At 40.3% G+C, this 14,353-nt stretch overlaps 2 protein-coding genes across 5 annotated transcripts in view; one reads left to right on the top strand and one right to left on the bottom strand.

Annotated features, from left to right (window-relative positions):
• Positions 1-9,183, bottom strand: part of Rars2 (arginyl-tRNA synthetase 2, mitochondrial) — a 42,817-nt gene extending 33,634 nt beyond the window's left edge. The window contains exons 1-3 of one of the 2 annotated variants that reach the window (XM_052176223.1): positions 9,110-9,183; positions 5,380-5,453; positions 153-255 (exon numbers count right to left, since the gene is read on the bottom strand). In XM_052176223.1, the coding sequence (XP_052032183.1) occupies positions 153-255; positions 5,380-5,453; positions 9,110-9,145 (213 nt within the window). In that variant the 5' untranslated portion in view covers positions 9,146-9,183. The remainder of the gene's footprint in view (positions 1-152; positions 256-5,379; positions 5,454-9,109) is intronic. The other variant, XM_052176222.1, reaches the window with a different exon arrangement.
• The window catches only part of Orc3 (origin recognition complex subunit 3), a 48,028-nt gene continuing 42,575 nt past the window's right edge, over positions 8,901-14,353 (top strand). For all 3 annotated transcript variants that reach the window (XM_052176221.1, XM_052176220.1, XM_052176219.1), the window contains exon 1: positions 8,901-9,271. In XM_052176221.1, the coding sequence (XP_052032181.1) occupies positions 8,939-9,271 (333 nt within the window). In that variant the 5' untranslated portion in view covers positions 8,901-8,938. The remainder of the gene's footprint in view (positions 9,272-14,353) is intronic.

Genomic DNA, 14,353 nt, shown 5'->3' with positions numbered 1-14,353 from the left:
TAAACCTCATAGCACACAGCTAAAATGAACTAAAACATTTTTCAAGATGTCTTGAACAAAGAAACTGTATTTAGTTCATTATAGCTGAGGTTTCCTGTAGAGCTCTGTTCTTCTTTAAATGCTAGGCTTATTATAATTTAGAGATAAAATACCTTCTCTGCCAGTCTTCTGGCTTGATCTTGAGTGTCTAGTTGTGACTTGTGATTGTTGTCTTCTAGTAAGGAATCCACAGAAAGCTGAAAATCTGCCACTTCTCTAAAGATAAACATTGAAATGGGAAAGAATTGTTATAGAAACATTACCTGTGCATTTTTTATGAATACCTTTGAAATTAAAAGCCAAGAAATACAAAACTTTTTATTTATTTATAACTTTTAAGTTCCTGGTTATTTTATAAAATTCTTGCTTATTACCTAAGAGTAGATCTTTGAAACAGACAAAGATATCTAGCAAGTAAGCAGGGTCATAAAGCCCAAGTCTTTCAACTTCTTCTATGAAGCCATTCCTCCCATTCTCAATGTTTGTATACAACTGTCCAAATAACAAGAGAAAATGGGTTGTGTCTTTTTGTTTGTTTGGTTGGTTTGGTTTGGTTTTTCTCTGTATAGCTTTGGCTGTCCTAGAATTCACACAGACTAGAGATTCCCCTGCCTCTGCCTCCAGAGTGCTGGGATTAAAGGCATGTGAAACCACAGCCCAGCTACAAAATGTTTTTAAATTGTTTTTACGTTTCAACATGAGGGAAAAAATAATGTTATTCCTAACAGTCCGTTGTTCCCTAGAGAAACAGGTGCAGCTGTTTGTACTTTTCACTAGATCTATTGTAGTCTCATTGAGAAAAACAAAACAAACAAAAAATCAAGTTAACCTTACCATACAAGGAAAAGAAGATTTAAATTTGGATAAAAGACTTCATGGTTTAGACAGGTACCCAAGAATGGCTCATCAGATCTCTAAAGAGTTTCTGTGGGCATGACAGTTCAGGTTATTTAATTAATAACTGCACAACTACATACACTGACATCTGCTGGTATTAAACAGAGAGCTAGTGAAGAGAGCTAATCAAGTTATGTCATCGCTTGTCTAGCCCATGTACCATTCTTGTAAAAGGATACACATGGAAGGGGCACACGTGCTGACTCAGAGACACACCTAAAAGTCCTGTATGACTTCTGGACAACATCATATTACCGAACTTAAAGTCAAATGACATTATGAAGTTTCCTAGGAGGTGGGCACAAAATACCAATGCTAATAAGACACCATATGCAACTGAAGCCTGCTGGGAAAGGGAGACTCCAACGGAGGGCCACTGGGTACATCAACCCCAATATAAGGTGGGGCACATGCCAACACAAAACAGACTCTGACGTTTTATTCTAGGATTTTTTTTTCCTTTTGGTAATTTTGTCTTACTGCTTTGTTTTTGTTCTTTAGAGAGACAAGGATAGAACATAAAGTTGGGTGAGTAGGGACATGGCAAAGGATCTGGGGGGATTGGGTAGGAGAAAGAACATGATCAAAATTTATTATATGCAGTTCCAACTGATATATCTACAAAACACTTCTGCACAAAAGGCTCAGGGAACATTGCAGAAGATGGGGCAAAAAAAGTGCATGAGCCAGAGGGTCAGAGAGTTTGCTGTGAGGTTGTCTCCTGGTAATGTCAGAAGCTACACACAGAAAGCCTCACCGACCTGACTGACCACACAGGAGCTGAATAAGGATGACACCAACAGATATGATAAACTGAACAGAGAAAGCCCAGGAGGTCTTAACCCTAAACAAAGGACTGCAGTCAATTAAGAAGAGCTGGGAACAGGAAAGATGCCGCCCCTAGGGAAGAGTACAATACCACTAGACACATTTTATTTTAAAATATTTATGTACACATATATATTTTCTAGCATCATACAGACCAAACAGGCTATATTTAGGAGTGTGTGTGTGTGTGTGTATACTTATTTGCATGCTATACAACAGCTAAGAAAGGGGGGCATGAGACTGAAGGAGGGCAAGGAGGGAAATAAGGGAGGATTTGAAGAAGAAATATAATCAAATTATAATATAAAAATTAACAATGGATTATATAAAAAATTAATTAAAAGCCCAATGAAATTTACTGGGTCTATTTTTTTTCTTTTTGGTTTTGAGAGACCCAGTTTTTCTATGTAGCCTTGGCTACTTTGGTACTCACTCTGTAGAAAAGGTTGGCCTTGAACTCAGAGATCTACCTCTCTCTGACTCTGGAGTGCTGGGATTAAAGGTATGTGTTGCTGTTCCTGGCAATTTTCTGAGTCTTAATTCATCACCTAGCAACTTAGTACAACAACTGTTTATCAATCCAAACTGATGTTTGAGCTGTAACCATAAATTCAAGTTTACCTACCAATTAATATCTGCAATTCTGGACATTGCTCAATCTCTTGGTACCTCAGTAAAATGATAACAATGGTATGTACTTTATAGGGTTACTGAGAAACGACATCTTGGTTATAAATTATGTTAGTCATAGATCTATGCTAAATAGAATATCAAGGGGCTGGAGGGATGGCTCAGTGGTTAAGAACATGGACTGCTCTTCCAAAGTTCCTGCGTTCAAATCCCAGCAACCACACATGGTGGCTCACAATCATCTGTAATGAGATCTGATGTTCTCTTCTGGAGTGTCTGAAGACAGCTACAGTGTACTTACATATAATAAATAAAATAAATCTAAAAATAAAAAAATGATATCAAACACGACCAACATTCGTGCCTTGGGGGAAGTTTTCTGTTTGTCCTCTCTATACTAAAATTGTTGGCAACTGTGCGCTTGTTTTTTCTAAGATTATTCATTGCTGGCTATGTGATGACTCCATTTTCTGAAAACAAAATTTAATTGTAGAAATTCACTTAAGGCTTTGATAATTTAGTCAACTATTTGAGCCAATCTATGGGCAACAAATTCACTTAGCAGCCAGGCGTGGAGGCTGTAATTCCAGCACTTGGGAGGGAGAGGCAGGTGGATTTCAGAGTTCAAGGCCAGCCTGGAGTACAGAGTGAGTTCCAGGAAGCCAGGACCACACAGAGAAACCCTGTCTCGAAAAACCAAAACAACAACAACAACAACAACAACAACAAAAACAAAACAAAAAGAAATTCACTTAGCAAAGCAGGAATGAAGCACAAAGTGGCACAGAAGCGACAAGCAGAGATTCAAAAGTCAGAGAGAATAAAGAAAAAGTCCATCTTAAGCCAGACAGTGGTGGCGCACGCCTGTAATCCCAGCACTCTGGGAGGCAGAGGCAGGCAGATTTCTGAGTTCGAGGCCAGCCCGGTCTACAGAGTAAGTTCCAGGACAGCCAGAGCTATACAGAGAAACCCTGTCTCGAAAAAAACCAAATCTAAACAACAACAACAACAACAAAAAGAACCATAAGCTGCTAAAAAATGTCTTTTTAAAAATTATTAACAGATCTGGGAATGGTGGCCCATGCCTTTAATCCCAGTGCTATGAAGGCAGAGGCAGGTGGATCTCTACATCTGAGACCACCCTGATCTACAGACCCTAGGACAGTGAAGGCTATAGAGGAACCCTGCTTCAAACAACAACAAAAAGGAATAGAAGTAGACACGCGTTGTTTTATTTTCAATTGAAATGACTAAGGTGAAGTCATCCTGCCCCAGGGGTATTTTGTGCCTGCCCGGTCACTTCTCAGCCTTCCGACCCAGACAGTCACATTTACCCTGCTGCCGTTTCTGAGACCGTCCATGACAGAGGCTATGGTCCAAGCCTATTATGTAGTGCCTGGAAGATACTGCTGGGTCTTGCTTGCACACACACACACACACACACACACACACACACACACACGCACGCACACAAAAGGTGATGCACCATTGAGCTTAAGCACCAAGAGCCTTTTCAGAGTCACAAGCCATTCTTGGTCTGGCCATCTATAAAAATGACTTATAACTTTCAATTGGGTTAATCAGCATGGTTGTCAATAACTACCTTGTGTGGATCATTTCAAAATCAAGAGGAAATTTTCTAACTAGATTGCTTTTAAGACAGTAAGTTAGTGCAACAAACAAGCCTTTTAAAAGATGTAACAGCCATGCTTTGAAATCTAGTAGCTCTGAAGACAATCCAGTGCTGAATACTGGCCCTGTGCACACAGTGGTGGGGGGCAGTGACTGACATCCAGATTTCTTTAAAGTAGGTCTTCTACCTTCTCTCTTTTTCTTTTCCTTCTTTTAATTGTTTTGTTTTGTTTTTTGAGACTGGACTTTACACAGTCCTGGCTGTCCTGGAATTCATTATATAGGCCAGGCTGGTCTTGAACTCGCAGAGATAAGTCTGTCTCTGACTTCTAAGTGCTGAGATTAAAGGCATCCACCACCACAGCCAGCCCCATTTTCACTATTTCCAAAACTAAAAGTAGTAAGATTATCAGTGGTCTCTAATCTGTGCCTTTTCTTTCTATTCATTTCTGTTCTTTATCATGAAAAGAGGAATGCTCACCCCCTCATCTCATCTGAAAGTTCTAATAAAATTCAGGGAACAAAGAATACACTTATACTGAGAATTTTATATTCCATCGTTAAAACCCTTAGAGCTATGATCCACTATGCAGCAAGCTTTTTATTAATAACTGATAGAGGACTTCTGCGGGACGTCTTTGAGACCTACAGTCTGTAGAAACTCAAGGACTCTTACATCTGGTGGCGTGCTATGTCTGTTCACCCTCTGCGCACCCCATGTAGAAAGTCGTCTCTAAATTGCTGACATTCTTGCTTCAATGCAAATGCATTCTAAGTAGTTGTTATCAGTGGATTGTTTCAGAGATAATATGAAAAAACAACTTTATGTTTAGTGCAGATGCAATTTCTTTTCTTTGAACATTTTGACACTGTGGTCCATGGGTAGACTACATTTTGTCCAAGCACTAAAATATTTTGCCAAAATGATAAATTAACAGTTAAGATGATGAGACTAATATAGAAAAAGATATTTTTCCCCATACCTAAGAAAACAATATGGATTTTATTTAACAATAATTCTCTATCATTTGGAAGTCTTCAAATGAAAAGTCAAACAAAACAACACAACTGAAGAGGTACAGTAAGTATAGTACATTAGCATACAAGTGTCAGTTTCTAATATTCCAGTCAGACTAGACTGACATAATTATTGTAGCATGAACAAATATGAAAACAATAGAAGGATAGTACATCCACAACAGAATCCTTAAAATAGAACTGGAACTTTATAATTATAATAAGTTGAATATAATGAGTCCTAACTTTTAAGGACTACTCTGTAAACTGAAAAGTTGAATAAAACTGGATTGCCAACAAATTCAACAATTTGAGATTACTACAAGCATACTTAACTCTTTTTTTGAAACTGGAACAGCAGATATTGACTTGATCAGGCTTTCTGGTGGAAGAGCCAATACTCTGGAAAGCTAAAAGTAAAAAAAAAAAAAGAAGAAGAATAAAGTGGGATAAAATTGTTGATCTACCTATTTCGGAGCGAATGGAATACCACTAGCAATAGAGAAACGCCATTAACACACAACACATTAACACACAATAGGAGTGAACCTCAAACACAGCATAAGTGAAGCCCATATTAAAGAAGGCATTTAGTGTGATTAAACGTATCTGATATTCTAGAAAACACAAAACTATCAGACTGAAGCAAGGATTTGTGGCTGCTAGGGATAGAATATGATATAATGGTTTGATTATAAAGCAGCAAGCAGGACTGCTTGTCCTTCAATGGATTTTATATTTGTCAACTTAAACACATATATTTAAAAAAAGAAGATATGAATCACTAAGAATCCAAAGATGATTTTCATTAAAAGAGTATTTACTGAGTAGCTAGTCTGTACCAGATAGTATTCTAATCATTGTGGCTATAATAACAAACAAAACAGATTTAAAAATTATGGCATTTAATAGAAACGAGTAAACATTAAGGAAAAAAAAATCTAATCCCCAGGCCCAAACCCTACTAAAGGCTTACATATCAGAAAAGCAGTAAAGAAACAAAACAAAATTAAGGAAAAACCAAAGCGAAGGCCACAGGATAACTCAGTGATAAAGCACTAGTCACCTGCCCTAGGTTTGGTATGAATGAGGTGAAAGGCTTGGTCCTTAGCACACAGATAAGAAGTAAGCAGAAAGGGGTACATTTGTATCTTCAGGAAGCTTCTTTCATGACGGTGCTAAACTTGGTGGTACAGACATTTCCATGGTTTGAGTAATTTTCTGTGAGAGGCCCACACATTGTAGGATTTGGTTATTCCTCAGACATGTGACACACGAAAGAGAAAGGGACTCTGGCAAGCAGCCAGCGATCCTGACAGAAGACCACCACTTGTTGAAGTGCAGAAATAAATTTTGGTGCAAGCAATTTATTTGAGAGATGACTCCTGGGGACTAAGGTGATGTATCGCAGAGGGAGAGGAAAGACGTTTACAGGAGACTGTACCGCGGAGCTGGAAAGGCTCAAAGGGTCAAGGGCTTACCATAAAAGCAGGAGGACGGGGTTCAGAACCCTAGCACTCCTGTAAGAGCTGAGCAAGGTGACACGGTGGCACGTGTCTGTGACTTTCCAGTGCTGGTGCTGCAGAGGGTTGGGGGATTAGGGATGAGAAAGAAGGGGCCTAAGTCTGGGTATGAGATGACCAGATGAGGAGGAGGAGGATGGGGTGGTGGTGGAGTGGGGGGAGGGGCAGGGGGAGGGCATTTGATAAAAATAAGTGCATGATTTTTTTTTTTTTTTTACATAAAAAAGGGCTGAGCCGGTTTCAGCAGGCCAGCGGGCTTCCTTGAGGAACATATATAAGACAATGTTGCCCAGTTACAGGAACTGAATTGTAAATAAAGAAGGGTTGCCCTTTAAATAAAGGAGACCACTCCGAACTGTCCCACAGACAAGGAGTTCTGGTACAGGTAACCAAGAAAGACTGCAGCTATGTCGTGGTAATGTGAGCAAGAAGTCCTGAAAAGAAGCTGTCTCTGCAGTAGCTGACTGACTAAAATGTCGGTGACTGTGGAGACTTGTGGATGTGGCAGATCTGGAACCTAATTAATTTCATCTTGGGCATCCTCCACCTTTGGACCTAATATCCTGCTACTACTAGCTAGAACTAACATCCTAACAGACAGGTAACTTAACATAAAGAAAACCCCTAGTTTTCCACCAAGCAGGGGCCCAGGTGTTGTCAGATGGCAGTCAGGGTCTCTAGAAGAGTTCCCCCCATCTTGCTGTAACCAACCTCTCTAATGGGTCCATCAATCCATTTTTTAAATGCTTTGATTTAGTATTATCTCTCTTTGTTCTGTTACTCCATGAAACTGCTTCCATACTGGAACTATGGGATTTGGGGAAACATAAACCCATGTTGCTGGCCCTGTCAGTCAAATTCGACTCCGGCATACGCCATCCTTTATTCACTTTGAGTTAAGAAACTGTAGATCAGTGTGGACAGTAGTTATGACGGGTGTTAATTTTCTGCCATGGTAAAACTAAAAGCAGGTCACATAAACACAAGGGCAAACAAAACAATAGGCTAATCAGTGGGCAATAATAGGCTAATTAGAACATTGACACCTGCAAGGTCTAAGGACAGACCTTGCCTTCTTGGGATAAAGGTCAGCAGAGTCGCGGTTAGCAGCTAGAAAGGCAAGAAAACATAGAGAAGGGTCTTCAAAGCATGACCACTTCCTTCATTGAGCAAGCTGTGCATACAAGCCTGTGATCATCTCTTCAGTAAGTCCATGGGGCAGGCACAGCCGATGGAGAAAACCTGAGACACTTGCTCCCTACCAACAGCTAGTCACAGACTCCCCAACTCTGGATTGTCCTTCCCTCATTCCGGAGGAGAAGCCTGCCTTAGTAAAAACACTGTTTCATTCTCTCTGCCTTAGTCTTCTCTCTTTCTTGTATTTTGGTCTGTTGCCTTTCCTAGACAGTCAATTAGTTTTTGTTTGTTTCGAGACAGGGTTTCTCTGTGTAGCCCTGGTTGTCCTGGAACTCACTCTGTAGACCAGGCTGGCCTCAAACTCAGAAATCCACCTGCCTCTGCCTCCCAAGTGCTGGGATTACAGGCGTTTGTCACCACTGTCCAGCTGGTTTTTGTTTGTTTGTTTGTTTGCTTGTCCCATGCAATGAACTCAGCTAACACCAGAGCCACCATGACACCTGGAGCTCCCTGGCTGGACAACCTAGCTAAACGAGTAAACTCCAGATTCAGGGAGAAAAATCTGTCTTAGAAAAAAAAATGTGGACAGTGACTAGAGGAAACACAGGCAACCTGTGGCCTCTCCTCATGAAGGAACATACAAACGCAGACACAGACACACAGATTATACATTAAAGTCATCGCTGTAGGTTGGAGCTTGATTCCTACAGTAAGTACTACACCATCTTTCAGAATTGTCTAAAACAACTCAGCCACCCTGGGTCTAAGTCTGGGCTAGCATGAGCAAACTCCAGGCAGGATGGGCCACGGGGAACATGTAGGTAGAGGCCAAGTGTCTTTCTCCACCTTATTTGAGACAAGACTCATCGAACCAGAAGCCGGATCCACCTGTTTCTGGTTCCACCTCCCAGACGTGTGTTTTCAGACTTCCTTAGCCATGCAGGTTTTTCTAGATAAGCTCTGGAAATTCAAACTCAGGCACTGATGTTTGTATAGCAGGCACTCTACCCACGGAGCCATCTCCGCGGCCCTTAGCATGAATTTTAAATCATCTATTTTATTCAGTGGTCTCCAAGGCTGGATTTAGAGCTTTTTCTCAGGAGAACCTGGTCTATAGGTTTACTAAGCCTCAAAGTTTCCTAATCGAGGTATATACTTCCAGGTTATTCATGAGAGCAAATAAAGAGTATAAACGGACGAGAAACATTAATTTCTACAGGATCTAATCATGGCCCATGGAGAGTCCGCCCAGGTTAAAGCATGAAGAACGGGAAATGAGAAGACAGGAAGCACCCAGTGCTCGCGAGGGTCTTCCCACCCCGCAGCTCAGGGAGGAGGCAGAGCCGGCCTGGGCTGCACCCTCTGGCCCAGGCTCCCGCCGGCTCGCCGCTCGCTCGGGACAGTACCTGACAGGCGATCGACCTACGAAAGCCGCACGCCATGCCTCCCTTTCACGCACGCCCCGCCTCCGCGCCGGAAGTCGCCGCTGCTTCCGCAAGGGCGCGCGGAAGTGTACAGTGCGCAGGCACACGGGGCCGCGGACCATGGCCACCTCCTCCGTGTCCAAGGTACGTGGGGGTGGCGCTCGCCTCGCATTCACGGTGCCTGTTTAGCAAGTCCGACGAGGTTCGATGGGCATCAGCTCTGGCTCCGGGAAGAACAGGACTCAGGCGGCTTTGCCCAGATCCGGGTTCGAGGCCAGCTTTGCTTTGGGCAACTAGGCCATGGCGCCAAGGCTAGGAGACCGGCTGCCCCCGACTGTGCTGCGTTCTGCCGCTTTCCCCACTCTTCCCTCCATAAGAACACACTGTGCGTTAAGCTACCGAAATACAGACGTAAACAAAAATAGTTTTCTACCCAGAAATATTAATAAGCAGCTGATCTTGAATTGGCGTATTAGCAAGGAGAAAAGTTCTAAGAGGGACGAACCAAGATTGCTCGGAGACCCGGGAAGAAGCGCTTGCAGAAAGTGACAGTTTGGCTAAGATATGAAAAATAAGAATCTTGGCGAGAATATAAAGCATTAGTTTGGGAGAGCAGAATAAGATGCCCTTTGCCTTAGAGTGTAGAAATAAAATAGCTTATTAAGTGGAAAAGCAGTTTAAACCGTGAGTGGAGAAAAGAGCATTATGAGAAACCAGAACAAAAATATAATTCAGAGGAGTGTTTTGAGGGATTGTGGACTACTCGATGGCAAGGGAGTGCTAGTCAAATTGTAGTTTGTGAGAGGAGAAATCCTAGGCTTGTATTGCCCCCTAGCAGCCTGTGGCTACATTTGAATTAAGATAACTTAAAATTAAGTTTACCATTAGCATCATCCATATTTCAAGGATACCAAACAGTGAAGCTGTTTGAAAAGAAAGTTCTACTGGATTGTGCTGCTGTGCCGTGTAAAATAAGACTTTATTTCTATTCTAAGAACACTCTTGAGTAAAGCTGAAAAGACAAAGTTCTGAAAGATTTCCTATTTGGGGCTCCGGGAGAACACTGAAGTGGCCTTTTTTATAAGAGGTCTGTTAGAGGTGATGGTAACGTCAGAAGCAGGCAGGCAGCAGCACAGCTGAGCCAGGAGCCAGTGAGGAGAGAGTTCTGGACCACAGGGCAGAGAGGGAGCCCCAGCAGCGCTTTGACCGTACGACTACTCTGGGACACTGAAATGTTCTCTTTTTTTAGCCCACAGTCCGTTAGGTTGCTAGAGGTATCCAGTGAATGGTTAGTTCATGAAGTTAGGTGATAGAGAAACTCTCTTTTGAGTTGGGCATTCCTGAGGGGAGATGCAGCAGGGAAACCAAGAGTAAAAGCAAGTCACTTTAGTTCACTTAAAGAAACTGTCACAGTTGAACAGAAATGTTTAGTTCAATAGCCACTTTACACAAGGTATGCCTCTGGCTGAGGGTTGAGACATTTGAGAAGTGTGGTAATGGTGCACCAAATATTGAATTTTGATTAAAATGGTCTATGACAAGCAGTACCCTCAAAGAGTACATTTCAAAGAGAACAAACACTATGGTTTAATCTATTGGAGACATGGTCTCTCCATGCGCCTTTCCAGCTTGTCCTTGAACTCACTGGCCATCCTGAGCCTGCCCAGAGCTAGGATCAAGGGAGTGCACCACCATGCCCAGTTCCTAGTTAAAGAGTTTTGTGTGTTTGTTAGCTCTATTCCTTTTTTTTTGTTTGTTTTGTTTTGTTTTGTTTTTTGAGACAGGGTTTCTCTGTGTAGCCCTGGCTATCCTGAACTCACTCTGTAGACCAGGCCAGCCTCGAACTCAGAAATCCGCCTGCCTCTGCCTCCCAAGTGCTGGGATTAAAAGCCTGTGCCACCACCGCCCGGCTGTTAGCTCTATTCCAATTTTTATTTTTCCTCAGCTACAAAGTTCCAGATATTTTAAGTGCTCTAACTCCTAATCCTGTTTGTCGCCTAAAACCTCATTTCCTTTTCTGGTGGTGAATATAACACTATAGACTTTGTACACAATAAGCAAAATGCTTTACCACAGAGCTGCTTCTCCAGCCCTTCCAGAAAATGAGAATTTTTTTTTCAGAAACCCATTATTTCTGTAAAACTTACATGATTTTTTTTTCAGAAAAGCACTTTTTTTTTTTTTTTTGCAGAAAATCTGTGCTGACAAATGATCATGAAAGAAATATTACATAAATAAGAACCTTTAAGGACAATTTCCAGAATTCACAGAACTGCCAACGTTTAATTTATTTTTCTTCTTCTTTTTTTTTTTTAAAGATTTATTTATTTATTATATGTAAGTACACTGTAGCTGTCTTCTGACACTCCAGAACAGGAAGTCAGATCTCATTACAGATGGCTGTGACCCACCATGTGGGTGCAGGGATTTGAACTCAGGACCTTTGGGAGAGCAGTCAGTGCTCTTAACCCCTGAGCCATCTCTCCAGCCCCTTATTTTTCTTCTTAAGCCTATCAAGTATTGTCATTTTTTTTTTGTCATATTTTTTGGCTGATGGCTTTCTGGTCTAACATGGTTAACCATATCACTGTTCATATGTTTATATTAATGTTTATTGCTTCTGTTCATATCCTTGTGCTAATATTATATTACTATCCATTCTATAACTCTGTTTGACTATAACAGGTCTATATGGAAAGAATGCAGTAATAAGCTTGTCATGGTACCATGCACTTTTTTTATTTCTTTTTTTATTAAACTAATAAAATTTATTTTAAAATATACAACTCAGTATTGACATTTTTAAGTTATCAAAATAATTTATAACAGTTAAATGCCTCTTAAATATACATGATATTTTCTGAAGCTAAAAGTAATATGCACTCAACCAGTTTTTATTGGAACATTAAACATGATAGAAGTAGAAAAAGATCTCTTATGAAGTCCTCTATGAAAGGAAATTGTGACAAGTTCCTGATTAGATAAACCGTTCCATCTCCAAGAGAGAATACACAATGCAACTGTGGCTGCATAGAATGAATTGGGTAGTGTTCCTTCTGTTTCTGTTTTGTGGAATAGTTTGAAGAGTATTGGTATTAGATCTTCTTTGAAGGTCTGATAGAATTCTGCACTAAACCCATCTATCTGGTCCTGGGCATTTTTGGGATGGGAGACTTAATGACCACTTCTATTTCTTTAGGGGTGATGAGACTGTTTAGATTGTTTGTCTGATCCTGATTTAACTTTGGTACTTGGTATCTGTCTAGAAATGTGTCCATTTCATCCACATTTTCCAGTTTTGTCAATATAAACTTTTGTAGTAGGATCTGATGATTTTTTTGAATTTCCTCAGTTTCTGTTGTTATATATCCCTTTTCATTCCTGATTTTGTGAATTTGGATACTGTCTCTGTGACCTCTGGTTAGTCTGGCTAAGGATTTATCTGTCTTGTTGATTTTCTCAAAGAACCAGCTCCTGGTTTGTTTGATTCTTTATATAGTTCTTTTTGTTTCTACTTGGTTGATTCCAGCCCTGAGTTTGATTATTCCTGCTGTCTACTCCTCTTGGGTATATTTACTTCTTTTTGTTCTAGAGCTTTCAGCTGTGTGGTTAAGCTGCTAGTTTGTGCTCTCTCCAGCTTCTTTTTGGAGGCACTGAGAGCTGAGCTTTCCTTTAACCACTGTTTTCATTGTGTCCCATAAGCTTGGGTGTATTGTACCTTCATTTTCATTAAATTCTAAAGTCTTTAATTTCTTCCTTGACCAAGTTATCATTGAGTAGGGTGTCATTGAGCTTCCTTACGTATGTGCGCTTTATGTTGTTTTTGTTGCTATTGAAGACCTGCCTTAGTCCATGGTGATCTGATAGGATGCATGGGATTATTTCAATCTTCTTGTATCCGCCGAGGCTTATTTTATGACCGATTATATAGTCAGTTTTGGAGAAGGTACCATGAGGTGCTGAGAAGAAGGTATATTCTTTTGTTTTAGGATAAAATGTTCTATAGATATCTGTTAAATCCATTTGGTCCATAACTTCTGTTAGTTCAGTTGTGTCTCTGTTTAGTTTGTGTTTCTCTGATCTGTCCATTGGAAAGATGGGGAAAGTGGGGTGTTGAAGTCTCCCACTATTTTTTTTAAGGTGCAATATGTACTTTGAGCTTCAGTAAAGTTTCTTTTATGAATGTGGGTGCCCTTGCATTTGGAGCATAGATGTTCAGAATTGAGAGTTCTTCTTGGTAGATTTTTCCTTTGATGAGTATGAAGTGCCCTTCCTTATCCTTTTTGGTAACTTTTGGTGGAAAGAAGCAGGCTACTTCTGCTTCGTTCTTGGGACCATTTGCTTGGAAAATTGTTTTCCAGCCCTTTTCTCTGAGGTAGTGTCTGTATTTGAGGTTTCCTATATGTAGTAAAATGCTGGGTCCTGTTTATGTATCCATTCTGTTAGTCTATGTCTTTTTATTGGCTAATTGAATCTATTGATATTAAGAAATATTAAGGAATAGATATTGTTGCTTCCTGTTATTTTTGTTGCTATTTTTATGTTTGTGTGGTTATCTTCTTTTGGGTTTGTTGAAAGAAGCTTACTTTCTTGCTTTTTCTAGGGTATAGTTTCCCTCTGTGTTGGAGTTTACCATCTATTATCTTTTGTAGGGCTGGATTTGTAGAAAGATATTGTGTAAATTTGGTTTTGTCTTGGAATATCTTGTTTTCTCCTTCTATGGTAATTGAGAGTTTTGCTGGGTATAGTACCCTGGGCTGACATTGGTGTTCTCTTAGGGTCAGTATAACATCTACCCAGGATCTTCTAGATTTCATAGTCTCTGGTGAGAAATCTGGTGTAATTCTGATAGATCTACCTTAATATGTGACTTGACAGTTTTCCCTTACTGTTTTTAATATTCTTTGTTTTGTGCATTTGGTATTTTGACTATTATGTGACAGGAGGAATTTATTTTCTTGTCTAATCTATTTAGCGTTCTGTAGACCTCTTGTATGTTTATGGACATCTTTCTTTAGGTTAGGGAAGTTTTCTTCTATAATTTTGTTGAAGATATTTACTGGCCCTTTAAGTTGGGAATCTTCACTCTCTTCTATACCTAATATCCTTAGGTTTGGTCTTCTCATTGTGTCTTGGATTTCCTGAATGTTTTGGGTTAGGAGCTTTTTTGCATTTTGTTTTTTCTTTGACTGTTGTGTCAATGTTTTCTATGGTATCTTCTACCCC

The sequence above is a fragment of the Apodemus sylvaticus genome, chromosome 3 (assembly GCF_947179515.1).
Source record: "Apodemus sylvaticus chromosome 3, mApoSyl1.1, whole genome shotgun sequence".
NCBI classification, from domain to species: Eukaryota; Metazoa; Chordata; class Mammalia; order Rodentia; family Muridae; genus Apodemus; species Apodemus sylvaticus.
Note: the sequence above shows the minus strand (reverse complement) of the source record. Positions and strands in the feature narration are given on the sequence as shown.